This window comes from Suncus etruscus, chromosome 3, assembly GCF_024139225.1.
Source record: "Suncus etruscus isolate mSunEtr1 chromosome 3, mSunEtr1.pri.cur, whole genome shotgun sequence".
NCBI classification, from domain to species: Eukaryota; Metazoa; Chordata; class Mammalia; order Eulipotyphla; family Soricidae; genus Suncus; species Suncus etruscus.
The window spans coordinates 21,345,457-21,371,312 of NC_064850.1; the positions used below are offsets into that span (position 1 = coordinate 21,345,457).

The 25,856-nt window shown below is 42.4% G+C and overlaps 2 protein-coding genes across 3 annotated transcripts in view; one reads left to right on the forward strand and one right to left on the reverse strand.

Annotated features, from left to right (window-relative positions):
- Positions 1-15,317, reverse strand: part of VIPAS39 (VPS33B interacting protein, apical-basolateral polarity regulator, spe-39 homolog) — a 38,768-nt gene extending 23,451 nt beyond the window's left edge. For both annotated transcript variants that reach the window (XR_007493836.1, XM_049770401.1), the window contains exons 1-5: positions 15,197-15,317; positions 13,829-13,883; positions 4,340-4,432; positions 3,270-3,372; positions 42-188 (exon numbers count right to left, since the gene is read on the reverse strand). Coding sequence is in view for 1 of the 2 variants with exons in the window: in XM_049770401.1 (XP_049626358.1) it covers positions 42-188; positions 3,270-3,372; positions 4,340-4,432 (343 nt within the window). In the remaining variant the exon portion in view is untranslated. The remainder of the gene's footprint in view (positions 1-41; positions 189-3,269; positions 3,373-4,339; positions 4,433-13,828; positions 13,884-15,196) is intronic.
- A 522-nt stretch (positions 15,318-15,839) lies between these two features.
- Positions 15,840-25,596, forward strand: AHSA1 (activator of HSP90 ATPase activity 1). The gene is made up of 9 exons (XM_049770549.1): positions 15,840-16,050; positions 18,122-18,312; positions 20,113-20,195; positions 20,597-20,714; positions 22,083-22,171; positions 23,331-23,462; positions 23,834-23,935; positions 25,042-25,093; positions 25,196-25,596. The coding sequence occupies exons 1-9, from the start codon at positions 15,971-15,973 to the stop codon at positions 25,366-25,368; spliced, it is 1,020 nt and encodes a 339-aa protein (XP_049626506.1). The 5' UTR covers positions 15,840-15,970; the 3' UTR covers positions 25,369-25,596.
- Positions 25,597-25,856: the final 260 nt, after the last annotated feature.

The window sequence follows — 25,856 nt, forward strand, 5'->3', positions numbered from 1 at the left end:
CATAAAGATGGTTCTATTGCTTCTTAATCATTACTCTTTACCTTTAAAAAAGCTGCTCAGGGAGTAGGTTGAAGAAGGTTTGGGTAGCTGTGAATAGGAGGAGAAGCTGTTTCTGCTCTTCTGCTGATCGCGCACGTCATGGTTGAACCCACTGCTCCCAGCAGTCTCTTTGATAGACCATGAGATACCTGTAGGCCAGGATGAACCAATAAGTCATTTCCCTCCCCAATAAAACCTGAAACAAGCCTTCTGCAAGGCATTTTACCACAGGCCCTGATGCTTGACCAACATGGACTCCAAAAACTGGCACAGGAGAAAGAATACAATCAAATCATTGAAATCAACAGAACAGAGGGAAAAAAGGGCTAGTAAATGACTATCTAACATAATTAGATGTATTCAAGCTCGTTCTTCCTTTGTTTTGGGACCAAACCTGGGTTCTTTAGGGTCTATCCCTGGCGCTGTGTTCAGGAGTGACCCCTGGCAGTGTTCAGGGGACCACAGTCATGCCAGGAGTGAATAAAGGTCAGTTGGATACAAAGCAATGACCTTATCCTGTGACCTTATGCTGTGTTAGCTCCCCAGCCCCAACATGGCTAGATAGGACCACTTCCTCCCCCACCACTCCAGGTGTGGACCTCCTGAAAAGGATATATGAGTAGAGTCAGTCCTCTGCTAGAACCTCCAAATAAATTTCCAACTTCACCTTTCATGAAAGAATTATACAAATAAAAAGGTACTGCTGGTCCCATAAAGAAGGGCAAAGACTGGAATATTTGCTAAGAACCAAAACTAATGTTTGCTCATGTCACGACTCTGGAGGAAACAGCATCTCTACCACTGCTGGTGGAGCACAATCAGTCCTGGAGCCTGCAGGAGCCAGTGGGCAGTACTGAGTCAGGAGAGGCAGGTATCCTCTGCCTGTAATGCCACTCTACAAACTGCTATTTCATATGCTCCCACATGGGCAGAACACATGGTGGTTTCATTCCAGGACACCATAACCCGGGGAGAACGCAGGGGTCAAGATCTCCAAAGTGCAACAAATAAGCCTCACCCTAGGAAAATCATTTTTGTGATTATGGTCTCTCCCCTACCAGGCAAAATATATAGTTCTTGATAGTAATATAAACAGTGAAGGGCTGGAAATAACCTAAAGTTAATCAACAGTGGACTAGTTAAATAAATCATGATAAATTTATACAATGTAGCACTGTGCTATTTCATGTTGTGCTATTACTTTTATTTAGTTTTTGGTGTGTTGGAGCTTGGGCTTATTCCTGGCTCTGTGCTCAGGAGTTACTCCTGGTGGTGGTACTCAGAGAATCGTATGTGGTACTGAGGATTAGAGATGGCTGAAAATAGCCACTTGCAAGGCAAGTTCTGTATTATCTCTTCGGCCCCATGCTGCTATTTAGATTTTTTTTTTTTTTTTTGGTTTTTGGGTCACACCCGGCAGCGCTCAGGGGTTACTCCTGGCTCTATGCTCAGAAATCACTCCTGCCAGACTCAGGACCATATGGGATTCCGGGATTCGAACCACCATCCTTCTGCATGCTATCTCCATGCTATCTCTCCGGCAATGCAGCTATTTAAAAAAAGGTTTTTGGGCCTCACCAGCTGTGTTTAGTGTCTACCCCTGCTTGATGCTCAGGGACCACTCTTGGCAGGGGGATCAGACTCAGGCCAGCCACGTATAAGGCAAGTGTCACCCACATTACTCTATCACTCTATGAGTCTAGCCTCTATGCTGCTATTTTAGAGAGAAAATGAGAAAGCTTTGATGAAGATGGGCCAGAGAGATAGTACACCAGGTAGGGCGCTTGTCTCGAATAGGCCGGTCAACCTGGGTTCGAGCCCTTGCATTCTGTATGTTCCTGAGCCCACCAAGAGTGATTCCTGAGTGGAAAACTAGGAGTAATCCCTGAGCACGGACAGATGTGGCCCCAAAACCTCCCTCCCAAAAAAAGAAGTTTTGATGAAGGGTAATCAAATGGGAACATTTCTAAGCTATATTACTAAATGAAAAAAAAAAGCATAGGACTAAACTTGTATAGAAAATGTGAGTAAGACAGTGTATTCCTCTGTGTATTTCCACATGTGAAGAAAACCTCAATGAACAAACAGAAGGGGGACAGAGAATACAAAAAGGGCTGGAGTTCAGCTGCTTGACATGTGGAGGCCCAGGATGGTCTTGATCCCTCAAACACAGCTAGGAGTGATCCCTCAGCACAGAGCTGAAAGCAGCTCCCAAGCACCATTGGGTGTAGCACCCAATAAATAAATAAGAAAATAAAATAAATAAAATAAATAAGAAAATAAATACACAGGAGGCGATGAACAGTGTTTGTGGTTACTTGCTGGGTTTGGGGAACTGAGCAAACTTATCACTGTATACCTTAAATTTGTTTTTGTTTTTTTTTTTTTTTTTTGGTTTTGGTTTTTGGGCAACACCTGGTGGTGCTCAGGGGTTACTCCTGGCTGTCTGCTCAGAAATAGCTCCTGGCAGGCACGGGGGACCATATGGGACACCAGGATTCGAACCAACCACCTTAGGTCCTGGATCGGCTGCTTGCAAGGCAAACACCGCTGTGTTATCTCTCCGGCCCCGCCTTAAATACTTTTTAAACTTTAAATTGTGTAACAGTATTGCTCATTTAAAAAGAAACCAGACCCTTGAAAACTATTCTAGAAATCAGGTGGATTTTGCAAAGATGTTCAGTAGTAACATCTAGCAGTTGGCAGAGAAATATGGAGGCTAGTTTCACTAGCCAGTTCTGAGCTAGACCTTTCCCAGTGTGACTGCATACTAGAAGTACCTAATAGAAATATAACAACTATTATAGTATTCATTACAAATGAGACCCTCGCCTATATACCCCCAAAACATAGGCTCCCAATCAAAGGAGCAAAAAGCCTAGGGATCCAATTTTAAAAGATACCCCAAGGACAACTGAAAGAGCTAAGTGTACACTCTAGAACAGCTAACTCACAAAGCCATAAAGGAAGTCTATTGCTTCCCTTGTACCTTCTCCCAGGATTACATCTCCTGAGGTAGCTTCAGGAGCAGGAGTGCAAGCTTTGCCTAAGGAAGCCCCTAAATTAATCAGGAGCACCCCTTGGGCAGCACAGCAGGCATGGCCCAAAGACAAGCAAACTATTCCAGAAGTTTGCTCCTCTGGAAACAGTCTAACCTTTCTTCCTTTTCCTGCCAAGTACTGAGGAGACAAATATGACAAGCCACCTCTCATAGGGCATCTAGGACTTACTTCCCACGGGCTCCCCGCTCCAGCTGACTTTCTCCAGATCATCATCATCATCATTATCCACGAAGTCTCGAAGGCTATTCACTGCCCGCTTGGATTCCTTTAACTGCAAAGACACAGGGAACTCAAACAGTCACACTTCCCACTCAGACTAGCAATCATGAAGCCAAAGGCAGGGACTCTATGCTTTCACCCTTTGCAATAGAAAGCCGATCTGCTAGGCATTGGCCAAGAAAACAAACTGTGTTAGCCAACACTGCGCTCCAGTGGCAAAGAACTAGGAGGGATCAAAACCACTTTTGAATCTGAATCATGTTCATGTCCAATGATCTGCTGGCAAAACTGAGTGAGTTTATCCCCTACTTCCAAAATGACTACTTCTCCATTTGTAAAAGAGAGACAAAACCTTTGATCCAGTGTCTGAAGAATAAGTCATAATGCATAATAAAAGATTTGGGGGTTCCTGGGCAAAAATTACAAAAAAAAATGCATCACCTTAAGAATGTAAAGTAATGGGACTGAAGAGGTCATAAAGAAGTAGGGCACTTGCCTTGTATGCAGATGACCTGAGCTCAATCCCTAGCACCCCTATAGAATCCTCCCAGCACTGTCAGGGTCAGGAGTAAGCCTTGAGCACTGCCCAGTGTGGCCCAAACCAGCCCCCCAATCTCTCCCCAACAAAATACAAAGTAAGAAGGGCAGAGCTTGGAGCTGGAGAGATAGCATGGCGATAAGGCATTTGCCTTGCATCCAGAAAGACGGAGGTTCAAATTCGGCATCCCATATGGTCCCCCGAGCCTGCCAGGAGCGATTTCTGAGCATAGAGCCAGGAGTAACCCCTGAGCGCTGCTGGGTGTGACCCAAAAACAAAACAAAACAAACAAACAAACAAAAAAAGAAGGGCAGAGCTTGTTTTATAGCCCTATGCTCTTGTTTCTGAGTTGTTTTTCTAAGGAGATTTTTTTCAAGATCAGAACATTTCAGAGCCTATGGAGACACGGTCAACTACCTGGTTACCAAAGATGCCAGGGTAACCTGTGGGAGGGTCTGACCTTCAACTCAAGGAAGCCCACCTGTGAGAGCTCATCATCTTCATCATCAAAGGTGAAAGCCTTGAACTTGGAACTGTTCCAGTACTCTTCCTCATCACACTTTGTCCGGTTCATCTAAAGAGAAAGGAAAGCAAATGGATGTCCCTCACTGGATATCTCCCACAAAAAGCTTCCCTAACTAACACTCATTCATTAAGAAATGATCAGGAATAGACCAAAAACAAACAAACAGACAGACAGACAGACAAAAAACACTGGAAAGGTAAAATAAAGCAAATACTGAAGCTACAAAATGAAATTAGACTCTTGGGTCAACTCAAACCACATTGACAATCCTCTAATTACACAAGCAGTGACTCATTCCTAGAGCACTTACATTCTGAGCACTCTTCTGTGTGTTAAGAGATTAGACTGTGTTTTCAGATTTAAGATATTTTATTTTTTATTTAGGGTTTGGGGGCCTTGCCAGGAAGGGGCTATTCCTGGCTTGGTTTCGGTTGTTACTCCTAGTGGTTCTTCAGCCAACATACAAGGCAAGTGTCTTACCCCTCTATACTATCTCTCTCAGCCCAGACTTAAGATATTTTTAAAAGTGCAAAATATGGGGCCTGAGTCATGGTGCAGTGGTAGGGTGTTTGCTCTGCACACAGAAGATGGACCACGGTTCGATCCCCTGGGGTCCCATATGATCCCCCAAGCAAGGAATAATATCTGAGCGCATAGCCAGGAGTAACCTCTGAGTGTCACCGGGTGTGGCCCAAAATAAAAAAAAAGTGTAAAATATGATTTCTCTTGTGAAAAACAAGAGAGACAAAGTACTCAGCACAGGTATGTATCAAGTTGATCATGATAGAAGGCAAACACACTTATAAGAATGCAATGCAAGGGGCTTCTAAAATAACATTTTAGTTTTAAATTAAAAGAAGCTAAGGTTCTTGTTTGCCTTGCATGCAGTTGACCAAGGTTCAATCCTTGGCAACACCAAAGCTCTGCCAGAAATGACCCCTGAGCAAAGAGCCAGAAGTAAGCCTTAAAACTACTAGCTATGACGTACTCAAAACAAAAGAATGCACAAATTTTCTAGAACAAAGTGATCAACCAAAGTAAGAACAAAATATAATTTCATATATGCAACATAATGGTATGTAGTGTCATCTTTTAGACTCTGGGAATTTTTAAAAAACTATTTCAAGACGAAACTACGCCTGCCCAGTGGGGTCCAACTGTGAAAAATTGTGAGTGCTGCCTGTGTGTGTCTGTCTACTGTACTGTCGTGTGAACCTCTTGGGAGTGGGCCAAAGAGAGGCTCCAGCAGAGCACGGCCGCTATGTGGCCATGCACTCTTTCTAAGGAAAGAACACCATCGCAACAAGAAGAAAAAAATCACACTAAGAACTGTGCTGGATCACTGAAGCCCAGCATTTCTCTCCGAACTGTCTTCTCTGCTGCGTGCTTGGGCCTAAGATTTGATCCTGTGTGAGGCTTCATCCATGGAGGACTCCCCTCCCTTGGAGGCAAGTCGACCCATCCAGAAAGGGCGGAGCCAGAGGAGTGTGGCTGCCTACATCATTTAGCCAATGAATACCACCACAACACGTAGAAAAACCCACAATACAAGTGTGACAATGGGAAAACAACGCAGGCCAGCATCAGACATAGAGAATGAAGATGACAATTCTGATGACCAGATAATGACCAACCAACTAATCAACCTCTCAGATAAGGACTTTAGACAAGCAGTATGGAAGATGCTCAAAGAACTCAAAGAAACCATGGATCGAGTTGAACAGAACACTAATAAGAACCAAGAAAATATGAAGACAGAAATCACAAAACTCCAAACTGAAATAACATGTCAACTAACAGGCCTGAAAAACTCTGTAAACGAAGTGAATGACAAAATGGATAAGCTCTGGGACAGGATATCAGAAGCTGAGAATACTCTTGGTGCTGTGGAAGATGAGATAAATAATAATTCCACACAGCGGGAGAGATTGGAAAAAAAAAAACCGAAAAGCAAATGAACAGATAATGGAAAAATTAGTCAAAGAATGGGAACATATGAAAATAGAAGTCTATGATAAGGTCAACAGAAACAACTTAAGAATCATTGGAGTGCCAGAGACCCAGGAAGAAAATTTCCAGGAAGAATCAACGTTCAAGAACATCATTAAAGAGAAACTTCCAGAGCTAAAGAATATATGTGATCAAATCCTGCATGCTCGAAGAGTACCAACCAAAAGAGACCCCAGAAAAAATACCCCAAGACACATCCTAGTCACACTGACAAATCCCACAGATAGAGACAGAATTCTGAAAACAGCAAGATCAAAAAGGGAAATTACATTCAAGGGAGCATCCTTGAGATTTACAGCAGACCTGTCACCAGAAACACTCAAGGCCAGAAAGCAGTGGTGGGATATTGTGACAAGACTGAATGAAATGAATGCTTCACCTAGAATACTGTACCCAGCAAAACTTACTTTCCGGTTTGACAGAAGAATACATGGTTTCACAGACAAAAAACAGCTCGGAAACTTTACAGACTCAAAACCAGTCTTAAGAGAAAAACTGAAAGACCTAATTTAAGACAAGACTAAAAAAAAGACACACCAAATTTCGATATAAAGATGGCATTAAATCCCAGGACAATTCTTTCTCTCAACGTCAATGGACTAAATGCACCAGTTAAGAGACACAGAGTGGCTAAATGGGTCAAAAAACTCAATCCAACCTTCTGCTGCCTACAAGAAACACACCTGAATAGTCAGAACAAACAGACTCAAAATAAAAGGCTGGAGAAAAATTATCCAAGCAAACAACACCCATAAAAAAGCTGGAGTGGCCATACTAATATCAGATAATGCAAACTTTATACTTAGGAAGGTTGTAAGGAACAAAGATGGACATTTTATATTAATCAAGGGGTATGTAGAGCAGGAAGAAATAACTCTCCTAAACATATATGCCCCGAATGAGGGGCCAGCAAAATATTATTAATACAATTGTTGACAAATCTGAAAAGTAATATCAATAACAACACTATAATTGTGGAGGACCTCAACACAGCTTTGTCAATACTGGATAGGTCAACCAGACTGAAACCCAACAAGAATATACTAGACCTGAGGAGAGAAATGGAAGAAAGAGGCCTAGAGGATATATATAGGACACTTCATCGCCAAAAACCTGGATACACATTCTTCTCCAATGTACATGGGACATTCTCCAGGATAGACTACATGCTGGCACATAAAACATACCTCCATAATATCAAGAGGATAGAAATTTTGCAGACTACCTTCGCTGACCACAAGGATCTGAAATTATTTGTGAATTCCAAAGGGACACAGAAGAAAAACTTTAACTCCTGGAAGTTAAACAGCCTCATACTGAATAACCAGTGGGTTCGAGATGAAATCAAGGAGGAAATCAAAAGGTTCCTGGAAACAAATGACAATAAAGACACAAACTATCAGAACTTATGGGACACAGCAAAAGCAGTACTGAGAGGAAAATTTATAGCTTTGCAAGCACACGTCAGGAAGGAAGAAGGGGCTTACCTGAGTAGCTTAATGACACAGCTAATAGAACTAGAAAGTGCTCAACAAAAGGACCCAAAAATAGGGAAGGAAATGACAAAGCTGAGAGCAGAAATCAACGAAGTGGAAACCCAAAAAACAATCCGAAAGATCAATGAAAGCAGAAGTTGGTTCTTTGAAAAAATAAACAAGATTGATAGACCACTGGCAAAACTAACAAAGAAAGAGAGAGACAGAAACTTGATAACTCGTATTAGGAATGAAAAAGGAGAGATCACTACTGATATGGCAGAGATTCAAAGGGTAATCAGAAACTACTTTGAGAAACTCTACACCACTAAAAATGAGAACCTGGAAGAAATGGATAAATTCTTGGACTCTTATAATCTTCCACGGTTGAAGGAAGAGGATGTAGCATATCTAAACACCCCCATCACTATTGATGAAATTAAAACGGTAATCAAATGTCTCCCCAAAAACAAAAGCCCAGGCCCAGATGGATTCACTAATGAATTCTTTCAAACTTTCCAAGAGGAACTACTACCAAACCTGGCAAGACTCTTTCATGAAATTGAACAAACGGAAACACTTCCAAATAGCTTTTATGAAGCCAACATCATCTTGATACCTAAACCAAACAGAGATGCTATGAAAAAAGAAAATTACAGACCAATATCGCTGATGAATGGAGATGCAAAGATCCTCAACAAAATCCTGGCAAATAAGATTCAATGCCTCATTAAGAAGATTATCCACTACAATCAAGTAGGTTTCATCCCAGGAATGCAAGGATGGTTTAACATCCGTAAATCTACCAACATCATACACAACATCAACAACAAGAAAAATAAAAACCACATGATCATATCAATAGATGCAGAGAAAGCATTTGATAAGGTCCAACACCCATTCTTGATCAAAACTCTCAGCAAGATGGGAATGGAAGGAACCTTTCTCAATATAGTTAAGGCCATCTACCACAAGCCAGTGGCAAATATTATCCTCAATGGAGAAAAACTAAAAGCCTTCCCCCTAAATTCTGGCACAAGACAAGGCTGTCCTCTCTCACCACTCCTATTCAACATAGCACTGGAAGTACTTGCTATAGCGATTAGGCAAGAAAATGATATCAAGGGAATCCAGATAGGAAAGGAAGAAGTCAAGCTCTCACTGTCTGCAGATGACATGATACTCTACTTAGAAAACCCTAAAGACATTGGTGGTGGGAATCCTGCACTGGTGAAGGGGGTGTTCTTTACATGACTGTAATCATACAAGTACAATTATATTTGTAATCACGGTGTTTAAATAAAGATAATTAAAACAATAAAAAAATTAAAATTATAAAAGAAAAAAAAGAAAACCCTAAAGACTACCAAAAAGCTTCTAGAAACAATAGACTCATATAGCAAGGTGGCAGGCTACAAAATTAACACACAAAAATCAATGGCCTTTCTATACACCAATAGTAATAAGGAAGAAATGGACATTAAGAAAACAACCCTATTCACAATAGTGCCACACAAACTGAAATATCTTGGAATCAACTTGACTAAAATTTGTGAAGGACCTATACAAAGAAAACTATAAAAGTCTGCTCCAAGAAATAAGAGAGAACACGCGGAAATGGAAACACATACCCTGCTCATGGATTGGCAGGATTAACATAATCAAAATGGAAATACTCCCCAAGGCATTATACAGATTTAATGCGATCCCTCTAAAGATACCCATGACATTCTTCAAAGAAGTAGATCAGGCACTTTTGAAATTTGTTTGGAACAATAAACACCCTAGAATAGCTAAAGCAATCATTGGGAAAAAGAATATGGGAGGAATTACTTTCCCCAACTTCAAACTTTACTACAAAGCAATAGTTATCAAAACAGCATGATATTGGAATAAGAACAGGCCCTCAGATCAGTGGAATAGGCTTGAATACTCAGAAAATGTTCCCCAGACACACAATCACCTAATTTTTGATAAAGGAGCAAGATATCCTAAATGGAGCAAAGAAAACCTCTTCAACAAGTGGTGTTAGCACAACTGGCTAGCCACTTGCAAAAAATTGAACTTAGACCCCCAGCTAACATCATGTACGAAGGTAAAATCCAAATGGATTAAAGACCTCGATATCAGACCCAAAACCATAAGATATATAGAACAACACATAGGCAAAACACTCCAGGACATTGAGACTACAAGGAGAAAACTGCACTCTCCAAGCAAGTGAAAGCAGAGATTAACAGATGGGAATATATTAAGCTGAGAAGCTTCTGCACCTCAAAGGAAATAGCGCCCAGGATACAAGAGCCACCCACTGAGTGGGAGAAACTATTCACCCAATACCCATCAGATAAGGGGCTAATCTCCAAAATATACAAGGCACTGACAGAACTTTACAAGAAAAAAACATCTAATCCCATCAAAAAATGGGGAGAAGAAATGGACAGACACTTTGACAAAGAAGAAATACAAATGGCCAAAAGACACATGAAAAAATGCTCCACATCACTAATCATCAGGGAGATGCAAATCAAAACAACGATGAGATACCACCTCACACCCCAGAGAATGGCACACATCACAAAGAATGAGAATAAACAGTGTTGGCGGGGATGTGGAGAGAAAGGAACTCTTATCCACTGCTGGTGGGAATGCCGTCTAGTTCAACCTTTATGGAAATCGAGCTCCCATACGATCCAGCTATACCACTCCTAGGAATATACCCTAGGAACACAATAATACAATACAAAACCCCTTCCTTACACCTATATTCATTGCAGCACTATTTACCATAGCAAGACTCTGGAAACAACCAAGATCCCCTTCAACAGACGAGTGGCTAAAGAAACTGTGGCACATATACACAATGGAATATTATGCAGCTGTCAGGAGAGATGAAGTCATGAAATTTTCCTATACATGTATGTACATGGAATCTATCATGTTGAGTGAAATAAGTCAGAGAGAGAGAGAAATGCAGAATGGTCTCACTCATCTATGGGTTTTAAGAAAAATGAAAGACATTCTTGCAATAATAATTTTCAGACACAAAAGAGAAAAGAGCTGGAAGTTCCAGCTCACCTCAGGAAGCTCACCACAAAGAGTGATGAGTTTAGTTAGAGAAATAACTACATTTTGACTATCCTAATAATGAGAATGTATGAGGGAAATGGAAAGCCTGTCTAGAGTATAGGCGGGGGTCGTGTGGGGTGGAGGGAGACTTGGGACATTGGTGATGGGAATGTTGCACTGGTGATGGGTGGTGTTCTTTACATGACTGAAACCCAAACACAATCATGTATGTAATCAGGGTGTTTAAATAAAAAAAAAACTATTTCAAGAATCTTTATTAATCTCATGCATCTATGGATTTAAAAAAATAAAAGACATTTTTGCAATAATTCTCAGAGACAAAGGAGAGGAAGGCTGGAAGGTCCAGCTCACAACATGAAGCTCACTACAAAGAGTGATGAGTGCAGTTAGAGAAATAACTACATTGAGAACTATCATAACAATGTGAATGAATGAGGGGAGCAGAAAGCCTGTCTAGAGTACAGGCAGGGGTGGGGTGGGGAGGAGGGAGATTTGGGAGATTGGTGAAGGGTGGTGTTCTTTACATGACTGAAACCCAACTATAATCATATTTGTAATCAAGATGTTTAAATAAAGATAATAATAATAATAAAAAAAGAATCCTTATTAGAGGTTTGAGAGAAGCACAGCGGTAGGGCATTTGCCTTACATGTGGCTGACCTGGGACGGACCCAGGTTCAATACCTGGCATCCCATATGGTCCCCTGAGCCTGCCAGGAGTGATTTCTGAGCACAAAGCCAGTAGTAATCCCTGAGCACCGCTGGATGTGGCCCCAAAACAAACAAACAAACAAATAAAAATAAAATCTTATTGAAATCTACACATAAATATTATCTCAAGGTGAAATTCTAGTTCAGCAAAACCAATATAACAATTCTAGATATATTAAAACCTATTTACAAAAAATTTCCCTGCTATGCTTTAACATATAACAACAAAACAAAAACCCCAAGAAAATCCTTATTAAACCACCTACAAGCAAAAATGAAAAAAAAAAAATTACTTGCATATGTGTATATGTGGTTCTAGGTATTAAACCCAAAGCCTCACATATCCAAGGCAAATGCTTTACCTCTGAACCATATTCCTGGTTTTCAAAATTGCATTAAACAAGTGCCAAATGTTAGAAATGAATTCAAATCAGGTATATATGCTTAACATGATCTAACCAAAGTTTCTCATTCTACGATCCGTAAAACCAAGGTGAATCCCACTGTTTTCCAGTCTCCCACTGCTTCATTCTGCTGAGCAAAAAGGCTCAGAGGGCATTCCCTATAATAAATGAAAAGACACAGCAGTTTGATCAGACTGAGTTTTTGTTTTTTTGTGTTAGCTCTAAGGGTTGGAGTGTATACTTGTCATGTGTAAAACCCTAAGTTCAATCTTTAACACAGCATGCAACTGAAAAAACCCCAACAACAACACAAACCTAATACAATTGTGTTAAATGTTATATATGATATTTAATATAAGGTGCCCAAGGGTAGCATTTATAGAGTTTTCAGGTGCTAAACGGAGAGCTGTATACATAGTTGACTATTTAAAAGCTTTACCATTTAAGTTCTGGAAATACTACATTAAATGAAACTAGCATATATCTTGCTTTTGTGTAAGCTGGTCAAAAGATGGAAAACAATGAAAGCAATACAAGTACATGCATCCAAATTATTCTACCTATAACTTCAAACCATGACTAATTTGACTAAAGATATAAATTTGGAAAATGCAAAACTGGTTAAAAAAATACAAAAGAGTAATTAAAATGTCCTTACATTTAGTGTCTAAAATCCCTCTGGTAATTAATGAAAATGAAAATAACATTTATTTGTTAAAGGGCTTGGGATCACACCCAGCTGTGCTAGGGCTTACTCTTGATTCTCTGCTGTGGGATCACTGCTAGTAGTGATTGGGGGATCAGATGTGGGGCCAGACATAGAACCCAGGTTGACTGTGTATGCAAGGCAAGATACCTTACCTACTATTGAATCTAAAGCTTTGGCTCCTGAAATAACATTTTCATTTTAATTAAAATAAGTATAAGTTAATTTAAATATAAAGTTAATCTGGTATATCTAAACCCCCTTTGGGGTGATTGCTCAAAGAGCTGGAATACATCATTGAATGCCCTAAGCCCTGAGTGAATCTCAGTACCAAATGTCAGCTCCCTACTACCATAGGATGTGGTCCTAGTGGTCTCCAGCACCCCTGGGAACAGAGCACCTCAGCCACTGTACCTTTGCTGCAGGCTGAGTGTCACCAACACAGGTCCAAGACACTCTGATCACTGCACAGGAGGCACCATTCCACCAGAAAAAATAAAACAAAACCATAATTTACTCTGAAAATAAAGTGTTGCTTTACAATGATAAACAGGGACTGCTAACAATTAGAACGACAACTGGTCTAAACCAGTAACTCCCAAGACTATAGATGTCAAATTCTAAACAATAAATTTGCTTTTCATTATACTTCAGAAGCATCTTTCTAATAGAAGCCTGAATAGTTTAGGGAAACACCTTTGAAGCTTTTGATGTTTCTTAACATTCTATTCTAGCTTCATGATTTCAAGGGTTGTAGAAATGGCATAGTAATGGTGGGCATTTTTTTTTTTTGTACTATTTGTTCCCTTTCCAAGGCAGATATCACTAACTGGTCTCTATTAAATCTATATATAATTAAAATCATACTTTTGTATATTAAATTGCAAGGAATCAAAGCCAAATAAAAAGGCTGGCAGTAATAATGAAATCTTTCCTTACAGTATGACAAGCGTAACTTTTGAAACTTATCGTCATTCAGTTCAAATCTTGTTTTCTACAATTCTGAAATACTTTTAATTCTAATACCTTGGAAAAAGCTGTATCTTACCTCACAGGGTTTCAGTGAAGAGTAAAGGCAACTCAGGAAGCACCTAGCCCAGTGCCTAGCAAAAAGTAAATTGTAAATGTTAGTTCCTTTTAGAATAGATTACCTTACTTTCACCTTCCGACTTTTTCTCATCTGTAAAATGGGTACAACAATCAACAAGAGTCTACAAGTGAGGTTTATTACGTATGTTAATACATGCAAAACACTTAGAGCAAGACACAAAACAAAATCTCACATTATCTTTTATTATCAATAAGTCATCCTGATGACTTATTAGGGAAGAACTAGAAAGAAAACACGTTTATATAATTCTAAAAGTTAAGAAAATGGATTCCAAACTCTCTGGAGAGGATCCTCACCAACACAGAGGAAGGCACTGAGCACAGAACTGACTCTGAGAGCTGTGCAATTTTATAGGACCCATTGTCATCTTCAGTACAACTCTCTAAGGCAGACTGGTATCATTTCCTATTTCCTTTTCACTGATGGGAAAAAGAGGCACAAAGGATTGATCAACAGTGTAGCCTTAATTTCTCCTGCAGTGCAGGTTTTCTGTCTCCTGGTTCTATCCACTCTGGACGGCCAGTATCTGTAAATATCTAGACTGGCATGGTGTGCATCTGTCTAACTCAAGAACCCACCGGACAACAGCGGGAATCCTGTTAAACCAAAGTGCACTCTTGGTATCAGCATGTAACTTGTATTGTCCAGTCAGAATCTAATTTTTCAGGACAAGTGAGGAAAACAAGGGTTCGAGGAGTGAAAAAGCAACCTGGTTACAATTTCAGCAGTGACTGAGAAAGAACATCAAAGGAATTCAAAAGATTCTCAACTATTCTGCTATTTAAGATAGGGAGATCACCAGAGAATGAAGTTGAGCAGACCCGAGAGAACAGGTACGGGACGTAAGAAAAAAGAAAGATGGGGTGATGGAGTGGGTAAATTACAACCAACACAAGTCTCCTGCCTTCATGGCACACCCCAGAACCCAGCCAGTGAGCAGCTAGAATAAGGCTCATTTATCCTCTGCCCAAACAGGCCTTTGCAGATAAATCTGTGTGACCCTAGGCCAGGGAAGGTGGCTAAAGCCAAACTCTAAGGACAAATACAAAGCAGCTACGATCTACTGCAGTCCCCGGGTGTGTCAGGTACTCTGGTCATCAAAATGATTGTCCAAAATCAAATGACAAAAGCCCAAAACCAAGTAATACTGACTGCCAGCTTAGCAGTTGCTTCCTTTAGAAGTCAAAACTGGGCTGGGCTGGGGTGGAATGGGGGGTGTTTCAGGGACCCAGAAAAATAGAAAAAGCTCAAGATGCGGAAAGAGCTGAGGATCCAGCCCAGGAGGTCTTGTCGGAACACCCTCACCTCTATCCACACCGAGCCCTCCTCCCTCCTCTGGGGACCACGACAACCTCCACCGCGCCGCTGGACCACCAACCAACCAGCCTTTCTAGACAGGCTCTGCGGCATCAAAAAAAAAAAAAAAAAGAGGGCGGAAATGAGAGTAATCAGGAAGACAGGGCGAAAGGTCAGAAAGAGTTGCCAAAGCACAGTCGCAAGGAATTCTGGAACGTGTAGTTTCTCTCCCTCGTCTCTCAATTACTTCCTGCCGGGAACCACGGCGCTTTGGAACTACAACATCCAGCATCCTTTGCGACAGCGCTTAGGCCTTTCCTCGCGACCTTCCGCGGTGGTTTCCAAAGAGGGCCAGGATCCAGGACTACAACTCCCATGAGGCTTAGCGGCAAAAGAGTTGAGGTTCAGGGGGAATAATAATAAAACGTGCTTTTTATATCCCCTAAAATTGGGAGAATATGCTCGAGAAATCTGTTTCATTTCAAGTGCCTTTGGAGAAAACCTGAGTAAATGCGGTAGAGCTTTAAAAAAGGGCAAAGCGCATAACCGGAAGTAGTAGTCAACGGGTGGGCAGGAAGAAGGCGTGACCGGAAGTGACCCAAGGAAGGGGGCGGGGCGCGGAGGGAAGCGAGGGCTCGCCGGGAGGTTACTTCCGGGACCGCTTCTAGTAGTTTCTAGGCGCTGCGAGCTAGCGGGAGGGACCAGCGAGCTAGACAAGGTCCTGCGGCGCGGTGGTTGCTGTGGCTGGCTCGGAGCTGGTGGCGGCGTGCTAAGGAGAAGCCGATGGCCAAGTGGGGTGAAGGCGACCCGCGCTGGATCGTGGAGGAGCGGGCCGACGCCACGAACGTCAACAACTGGCACTGGTGAGGGCCAGGCCGCGGGGAGACAGAGACAGAGAGACCTTCCTGCCCGCCTGGGCCTGGGCCTGAGCCTGGACCTGGAGCTGGGCCTTTGCAAAGGGGTCTCTGTCTCTGCCAACCCGGAGAGACAAAAGCCAGGCTCTGAGCATCCCAGCTGGGAGGATTTAGGGGTGCTCTGGATTCCTGGGCCTGCCTGTCCCCCCAGCCCCATTGCTCTCCCTTCCCCGGCTTCCTTTGCAATGTTGGGGGGTCGGGGACCAACCATCATCTTGCAGGAGGCTGCTGGGCCCTGGAGCAAGGATGCCTGAGCCCAGACAACTTCACCTCCCTCACCTTGGTGGCCTCGGCTGCTGTGGGGGCGCCCCGGACCCCGGGGAGATGCTTTTCCACACACGTGGCCAAAGGGAAGTCCGTTGGCTCCCGTGCCCAGCGCGGGGCTGCATCGGCGGCTCCCGGGTGCGAGGAAGGAGCGCGCAGCACAGACACACACCTTGGCCTCATGCATGCATGCACCGGGCTGTCGGGCGAGCACAGCTTTTTTTGGGGCGTTTTCTGCTAATACCCCATAGCTGGCGGTGCATGCAGAAAGGAGGCGCGAGCTCTCTCGGATCTCTCTCGCCCAGAACTCTGGGAGCTCTGGGTTTGTTGGGAACGCCAGGAACTAACTTAACTGCCTGTCAGTGGTGGCTGGGTGTTTTGCCCATCTAACCTCCCCAAATAAAAATAAGATAAAATGAAATAAAATAAAAAAAAAATCACGCTGGCTAAGCCTGCTTCTCTTCCCCGCCTCTTTGCAAGTCATAACTGCCTTATCTTTTTTTTTTTTTCCGTTGCTGGAAAGTTCTTTCTGGCTGTTTTTCTTTTATTATTATTATTACTTTGTTTCGTGTTTCGACTTGGTTGCAAATCTCAACATTTTTCCTTCTCTTTTTGCTACTTATTGGAGCGACTTTGAATGTTGGTAGCCAAAGTCACTTTTTCTTCTGCCCTGGCTGTCTTCCTCTGATAACCGAGTACCTGCCCTGATTGTTGTTGGCCAAGCCCTTTGGCTTTTCTTTACCTTTTTTTTTTTTTTTTTTTGCTATTTTTAATTTTTATTGGTTGGTTGGTTGGTTGGTTTTTGGGCTACACCCAGCAGCGGTGCTCAGGGGTCACTCCTGGGTCTTATACTGAATACCTGCCCTGATTGTTGTTGGCTAAGCCCTTTGACTTTTCTTTACTTTTTTTTTTTCTTTTGCATTTATTTATTTTTAATTTTATTGGTTGATTGGTTGGTTTGTTTTTGAACTACAGCCAGCAGCAGTGCTCAGGGGTCACTCTTGGCTCTGCACTCAGAAATCACTCCTGGCAGGCTAGGGGATCATATGGGATGTCGGGAATAGAACCAATCCCTCCCAGGTCGGCCGCATGCAAGGCAAAATGCCATACCCCTGTGCTATCATCTCTCTGGCCCCGGTTTTTTTCTAGTTTGAGGCTAGGTCTGTACAGAGCATTTACAGCACATCCTGAATGGGATGGGTCAGTATACTGTGCTAATTCTAACTCAAAATGATTAGGTCATTCCCCAATTTTGTTTCTTTTGGGGGAGGCACACCAGGTAGGTGCTCAGAGGTTACTCATGACTATGTACTAAGGAATTATTCCTGGCAGGATCAGGACCATTTGGGATACCCAGGATCAAGCAAGCCATGTGCAAGGCAAACATCCTCCTTGCTGTATTCTATTGCTCCAGCCCAATTGGGTTGTTTCTTAAAGGGCTTTATAGCAAACATTGCCTTTGCATTTGATGGCTCCCTCTCCTCCAGACTTCAGCAGCTTGTTTTCAGTTTTCCACATGGCCAAACAGGCAGCATATGATACTGTTAGATACTGAACAACCTAGCACCATCTTGCTGAGTGAGGACCGATGGTTTCCATTTAATTCGCGTCCTTTCTCTACTGTAGTTGTCTTGCTTGCAGTGTGTAATGTAATGTATCATGCAACTTGTATTCCTTTTCTCTCCCTCCTGTCCCCCACCCTCAGCATCAAGTTCTGTTACAGATCTGCTTGATGGCCTGTTTTCTGTGTTTGCAGGACAGAGAGGGATGCTTCAAATTGGTCAACAGATAAGCTGAAAACCCTATTCCTGGCAGTGCAGGTGCAGAATGAGGAAGGCAAGTGTGAGGTGACAGAAGTGAATAAGCTCGATGGAGAGGCATCAATTAACAATCGCAAAGGCAAACTGATCTTCTTTTATGAGTGGAGTGTCAAACTTAACTGGACAGGTGAGTGTGCCAGGTTGGGAAAGAGGATTGTGCAGAGGAAATGTGTAATGTGGATGGCCTGGTTGGGACATGTGGCGAACAGACTGGGAGAAACTGTGGCCTTTTCAAGGGAGACAGTGCCAAACCCTCAAGAGTCCTGTAGAGCAGCATTGGCTGGTGAACTTTCTCCTACTAAACAGGCTTCTACTGGGTCTCACTAGTCCCCACCAACCAAGTGATTGGGCCACTGACTTTGGGACACATTTGATGACACTTCCAGTTAAGTTATTTCTGTCTCTTGGATCATCTAAAAATAGGGAGGGTTTTATTTTATTTATTTATTTATTTAATTTATTTATTTATTTATTTATTTATTTCATTATTGGTTTTCTTTTTTGTTCCTATCTCTTTTTATTCTCTCCAGTATGATTCTAACATTTGGAGCATTATACAAATAAAGATTGTGAAGTTTGGGAGCAATTTTTCTTTTATGCTGTTAGGAAAGATGGGGCCACAGAAGTGAAACCTGGTAAATAATTGGCTTCATGTGAATACTTTTTTTCTTTGTTTTTGGACCATACTAAGTAGTGGTTGGGGCTTACTCCTGGCTCTGCTCAGGAATCACTCCTGGCAAGCTTTGGGGACCATTTGTCAGTGGTGCTGGGGATCAAACCCAGGTTGGCCATGTGCAAGGCAAATACCCTACTATCTCTCAGGCTATTCTCATCATGTGAATACTTCTGATGGTTGGAAAGCTGAATGTAAAAAGGCACGGGATCTGGACTTTCATGGAGAGAGAATGCAAGGGGTAAGGCACTTGCCTATGTGCCTGCAACCTGGTTCAATCTCTGGCTCATAAGAATGAGGGCAGGAGTGACTCCTGAGCACTGCTGAGTGTGACCCCCCAAACAAAGACACTAAGATAATATGTGTATGGGGCAAAACATTTCAGTTCTACATTGGAATAAGGGGTTTTAAAGATCTTCATATTATGCACAATCACTCCCCAAGGCACAGGATTTACAGAAAGTATGGGGTAGGAACAGGCCATCAGTGACATGAGGTTAACATTTAGGCACGTGAGAATTGGTAGTGCAATTGTATGCATGTTGAATGGTAAGAAACTCATAAGTCATACAAAAAATAGAGCATTTTTCTCTTGAAAAAGATCTGAATTTTTATAGGGAAAGCAAGTGTCAGAAGGATTGTAGCTTGTGTATCATTGTGAAGTGGTGGAAGAATTGGTATATGAAGTTGAGGAGGAGTGGCTCACTCTGTTGTGTGTGGTATAACTCCTAACTTGCTTACTTGAAGTGAGTGCTTGCTAGCAGGTAAATACTTGAGGTGTGTGTGTGTGTGTGTGTGTGTGTGTGTGTGTGCATTTTGTGTCTTGTATAACTCAGTCCTGGGCTTTTTGTGTGTTCACCTGATACTTCTCATTTATGATATCAAATCAAAGTCTCGCAGTCACTGTTCATGTTTCTGACACAAATGCAGTAGAGCTGACTATTGGCTGTTGGCCAAAGTCCTCACTGGCAGAGTTCATACTAGTACCTGATCTCGAATCTTGGTAGTTCTTGGCCTGGATTGTAACAGATGAGGAAAGACACTTTTTTGAGGAGGAGGAGGAGGAGGAGGAGGAGGAGATGGAGGGTGGAGGAGAGTGTGTTGCCTGTGGCATGTGGCATTTACGAAATAACATGGGCCACTTGAGTTGCCCAAAAGAAGTATAAACAGAGCAGTAGTTTAATATTCCTGAGGAGCATACATTTTTTTTGCTGCAGAGGAGAGATGATTAACATCATGCATTGCTTTTAACAGGTACCTCGAAGTCTGGAGTACAGTACAAAGGGCATGTGGAGATTCCTAATTTGTCTGATGAAAACAGCGTCGATGAAATAGAGGTTTGTGCTTTTTTACCTCCTTGCCTGACTGAATCTTCCACTCTTCTTTGTCAAATGAGCAAATTGACCCGACGGTCAAGTTGAAAGCCCAGGCTTGGCCCAAGTATTAAAATCTGAATTCTTGGGTGATTTCTCCATCTGTGGTGCCATTGGGAGCTTTTTGGGCAGCTTTGCTTATTTAAGTATTTTGCTTTAGCTGGTCACCTAAGTTTGGATGTTGGCTCCCGTTTCCTTGGTGTAGAGAACTTGAGAAGGAACACTCGTGGGGATTGAGCCAGATAGCCCAGCCCTCATGCATTTCCTTTGGAGAGGTCAGCAGTTCTCTAATTGCTTAGTACCCACGTTCCAAAATGTGGATGCCCCTCCCGTTATTTACTGCCTACTTCTGGTCTTTCACTCAGATTAGTGTGAGCCTTGCCAAAGATGAGCCTGACACAAATCTCGTGGCCTTAATGAAGGAAGAAGGGGTGAAACTTCTAAGAGAAGCCATGGGAATTTACATCAGCACCCTCAAAACAGGTATCCCTTGAGTAGTTGTGTATGCCTTAAGGAGGTAGATTTCCACCTGCCAGACTCTGACCAAGGGGCTTGACATGCCTTTCTTTAGCAAATGGGTAAAGGTCTCGGGGGAGGGGGCATATCTTATCTGAAAGTGAGCCTGTAAAATCTAAGAAAGGTGGACGTCCTAGAGATGTTTCACGCACTGGCTCCTGAGCTCTTGTAAGCCCGAATTGAGATGTGCTATGACGCACAATACATAGAGTGGAATTTGAAGATTTGATTTTCCCCCTAAAGTGGTAAGATTATTTAGTAATTTTCATGTATTAATAACATGTCTAAATGATTGGCTGTATTGTTTTATATAAATATATTAGTAAATTTAATCTTGTGCCCCTTTCACTTTTTACTGTGGCTACTAAAAACTTAAAAAATACATTTGAAAGAATCAGGGACATAACTCAAAGGACTGGAACACAAGTTTTGCATGCTGGAGGCTCAGGTTCAATCCCTAGCACTGCCTAGAGTGGCTCCCCTTGGCTCCCTCCCACCCCAGCATTGTTTAATGTGTGCCCAAAACAATTATGTTTGAAGCTGGCATTGTCTCCATTTTAGGGCCACATTGGGCAAGGCTCCATTTTGATGTGTGGTCTTGGGGATTGCTCCTGGGGAAGCAGGAGGGACCATGTGGTTTCAGGAATAGAACTTAGGTCTCTTTCAACCAAGCCTGCCCTTCTGGCCATTGGGGCTATTTCCCTAGCCTTGATCTGATCTTGGGTATGGATAGTGCTAATCTAAATATTTGGCATCCCTGAGCTCACAGACTGCCAGACTGTAGTTCTTTTTAAGACCATTTGGAGATATAGTAGAATAGTAGTCCACTCAGTTCTCCCCTAGAATTCCAGTTTTTCCCTTGTGTTCTGCTTGGTGTTGGAGTACAGAGAATGACCATTAATAAAGACCAGTATAGGGAGTAATGCCCTTTTGTAGGGGACTAGTACTCAGGCTCTCCCTAGTTCTGGCTATGCCGAGGACATTAAGGCAGTGTAGAGAAAGAGAAATAGTTATGCCTACATACCATTTCCACTTTTGCAGTGATTGAAGTGCCATCATGTTTGTCGGCTGCCATCTGCAGGGCCTCACACACATTCACCAAGCTGTAATCCACTGAGTTGGGTTTATGGAGTTCCCAGTCTTTATCTGTGGTTTTATCTCCTGTACCTGTCTGTTACAGACCAAAGGTGTAGGTGTAAAGTAGCCAGCCTTTTGATTTTTTGGTCATTACAGCGAAGTGAGTTGCAGTGATCATATTCATCAATCATAATGAAACCCCCAAATCTAAGCTACTACAGAAGTAACTGGCAAGAGCTGGGACTTTTTTCTTTTTAGAGTTCACACAAGGCATGATCTTGCCTACAATGAATGGAGAGTCCGTAGACGCAGCTGGGCAGCAAGCACTGAAAAATGAGGAGCGCAAGGTAAGTGCTCGCCCTGCGGTGGTTGGGACGCTGTGGCTGGAGACAGTTCCACACAGCAGCTCTTCCTAGCTCTGACCACTAAGCTAGAGTAGCTGGTGATTTGGCAAGTGTCTATCTGTAGTTGTCTATCTCCTCACTTTTGATCCTGGTTATCATTATCATTACACTTGAGTTCTCATAGCCGATAGAAGCCTTGAATACTTTAGGGTGTATTTCACACCAATTAGGAGACTGTGAGCACAAGATACAAGATACATTTGCCTGTATACATCTTCAGTCCTTTTTCATAACGGGGGTGTGGAGAATTTTATACATTAACTGGAATGCTCAGCCCAGACTTCCTTGACTAGAAGATGATTAGTTGATTTTGTTTCATTGGCAGACAAAATACAAATTTTTCTGGAGCTGGAATGTGTTCAGTCATTGCCAGGCCTTGTTTTTAAACCTTACTGTCCTTTAAAAAAAAAAAAAGGCTTAACAAAACTTTATTCTGTTGTCCACAAGCCCCATTGCCCCATTCTGATTGGCACGGGGCCCTCTCCCAAAGAAGAAGATCAGGCCCAAGGTCATGAATGATATTACATAGGGAGGTTCTAGCTGCTGCTGATTTTTAAAATGATTGGCTTTTGTCTAGGGTACCTTCTTGCTGCTCCCTTGTGTCCTTTCCAGATAGGCTATCAGGTATAGCCTGGTAGCTTGGGTGGTGTTCATGGAAAAAGCCATGTGGCATACAACATGTGGTCTTTACAAAATGGCGCCCCTCCTTGTCCTGAATTTAAGAGAAGCCTGGCATGTGATACCTTACTGTCCTTTTGTCAGTACTGGGAAGGATGTTTGTGAGGAAAGGCAGGCAATGGTGCTACTGTCTTCATCAATGTAAGCCTAGAAATGTGGTTTGCAAGTCACAGTCAGCTCTTCACAATATCTGATGATTTGAAATGTATCTTGACTGATGGGCTTTCAAATGAATATAGTCCTCCTTCATTATTTTAAGTGAGAATTGAAGCTTTTTTGTAAAGGTTCTCCCTATGACATAAAATAAAAATTGCCACGAGCCCTTTGGAGGTAAAAAAAAGTTTGTGAGAATGATTCTGGTCCTTGAAGCCATTATTGAGACTTGTATTTTTTCCAAACTGACCTTCTGCTCCCTCTTCCACAGGTTAAGTCTTCTGCTCCTTCAAAATCCCAATCTAGACCTGTTGGTGTAAAAATCCCTACTTGTAAGATCTCCCTTAAAGAAACCTTTCTGACATCACCTGAGGAGCTCTATCGAGTGCTTACCACCCAAGAGGCAAGTATAATCTTCCCCTCAGCATAGTGCCTTGCTGTTCCAAGTCACTTGGGCTTTCCAGAGCTAGTATGAGGCATGGGAGATGTGTAGACATGCTTTCTTCTAATAAACAGAGTCAAAGGAAAAAAAACTCAGAGTTTTCTTCCTTTAGTATTAGATTTGGGTCATTATCAGGGCCCAGGGGGAAACATTCTTGTCAGAAAAACAATGTAAAACCAAGTGAAAAGCTTAGTGGTCTGTGGAAGAATAGCATGTTCGTGGGATAGCATGTTGTTTTGGAAATGAGAGTTGAGGCATTTGACTGTCTGTGTGTGGTTATGGGTTCTGTTGAAGACCTTTTGTTCAAAATCTTCTTGCCTTTTACTCTACAGCTGGTCCAGGCCTTCACCCATGCTCCTGCAGTGCTTGAAGCAGACAAAGGTGGGAAGTTTCATCTAGTAGATGGCAACGTCTCTGGGGAGTTCACCGATCTGGTGAGTAGCAACCAGTTAGTCCCAGTGTGGATGGCCTTTCTATCTGATCAGGATAGATAATAGTCTTTTTTTTTTTTTTTTTTTTCCCCAGCTTTGGGTAAAACTGTAGGGCTTTAAATCTCTTTGGTCACAAGATCCTTGTTTGTTTGCTTTAAAAATCTTTTTGAGGGGCCGGAGAGATAGCATGGAGGTAAGGCGTTTGCCTCTCATGCAGGAGGTCATCGGTTCGAATCCCGGCGTCCCATATATGGTCCTCCCGTGCCTGCCAGGAGCAATTTCTGAGCCTGGAGCCAGGAATAACCCCTGAGCACTGCCGGGTGTGACCCAAAAACCACAAAAAAAAAAAAAAAAAAAAAAAAAAAAATCTTTTTGTTTTTGGCCACATAGATGCTCAGGAGCTATGATTTTGATTATTCTGCTTTCCTAGATTTTTTCCCCCTCTTTAGTAGAGTTAAAATTAGTTCTTTCTGGGGACTCGGAAAGGGCACACAATAGTGGGGTGTTTGCCTTCATGTGGCAGACCTGGTTGCAATCTCTGTGACCTTATATGATCATGAGGAGAAAGCCCTGAGCACCGCTAGGTTCAGACCCTGCAAAAAAAGAAAAAAAGAATATTAGCTCTTTCTAGACCAAGGAGATAGCTCAGAGAACTAGAATATATGCTTTGCTTGTGGAAGTCTCAGGTTTGATTCTCAGAACTGCATGATTCCCTGAGCACTGCCAGCTGTGCTTCCTTTATCCTTGGGCCAAAGCCTCACATATTTTTGGAAAAAATCAAACATGGGTAAGAGCTCTCACATATCAGTGGCTTAAGACTTTGTATTCTTGTCCTTGAGATCTGTGCTAGGCACAGTTAACCAGACCCGATTTAGGGATTTAGGAATAAGAGAAGAATTTATCGTGAATAACTTTGCTGAACTATCACTTCTGTGGTCTACTTTGTCCTAGCGAGTTTATAATTGCACAGATCATGCACTGCCCAAAAAGGCAGGTGGCTGTTAGTAGCTAAGATTGGACACAGAGGAGTCTATAATACAGACTAGCATGTTTTCAACTATAAAATGTTGAAGTCCACTTTAGGCAACTGATGTGTTTGGTTATTTTAGGTACCCGAGAAACATATTGCAATGAAGTGGAGGTTTAAAACATGGCCAGAAGGTAAGTGAGCTTAACTGCTTATTGCTCTCACCATCAGGACGTAGTGTTAAACACAGGTGGACACCAGTGGTTCTGAAACTTCCCTTCCCTCTGCCTTTCCAGGGCACTTTGCCACCATCACCTTGACTTTCGTTGACAAGAATGGAGAGACTGAGCTGTGCATGGAAGGCCGAGGCATCCCTGCCCCAGAGGAAGAGAGGACGCGGCAGGGCTGGCAACGGTACTACTTCGAAGGCATCAAACAGACCTTTGGCTATGGCGCACGCTTGTTTTAGGGCTTGCAGCAGGGTGCTACCACCTGCCCAATGCATCAGTCCAGCCCTTCTCCTGACCAGGGCTTTGGGACTCAAAGGATTGCACCATCCCAACCAATAATTTGAGCCCCAGGCTCGTTCCCTCCACATATACCATGGGTTTGTGCATGTATTCTGCAGGGTGGGATCAAAGGATGATTTCTCTTTTATGTGTACATAACGCTAAATAAAAGTAATTTTTAAAATGCACAGGTCTGAAGTCTGCATTGATTGGGTTGCCTATTGAGTCCTTGGAGTTTTAAATAATTTAAAGTTATAAAATACAGAGGATTGAGATGTTGCAAATTGGCCTTCTCTCCATTCTGGGTGAGTGTAGGCATGTGGGAGCTGACCTCCTGCTTTAAGCATCCCTGAGCTTTCCTATGTCCTGAAGTTTCATTAGGGGGATTTGATACAGCAGATTAACACTAACTCTGGGTTCTTGGGATCAGTGTGTTAGATGAGTATGC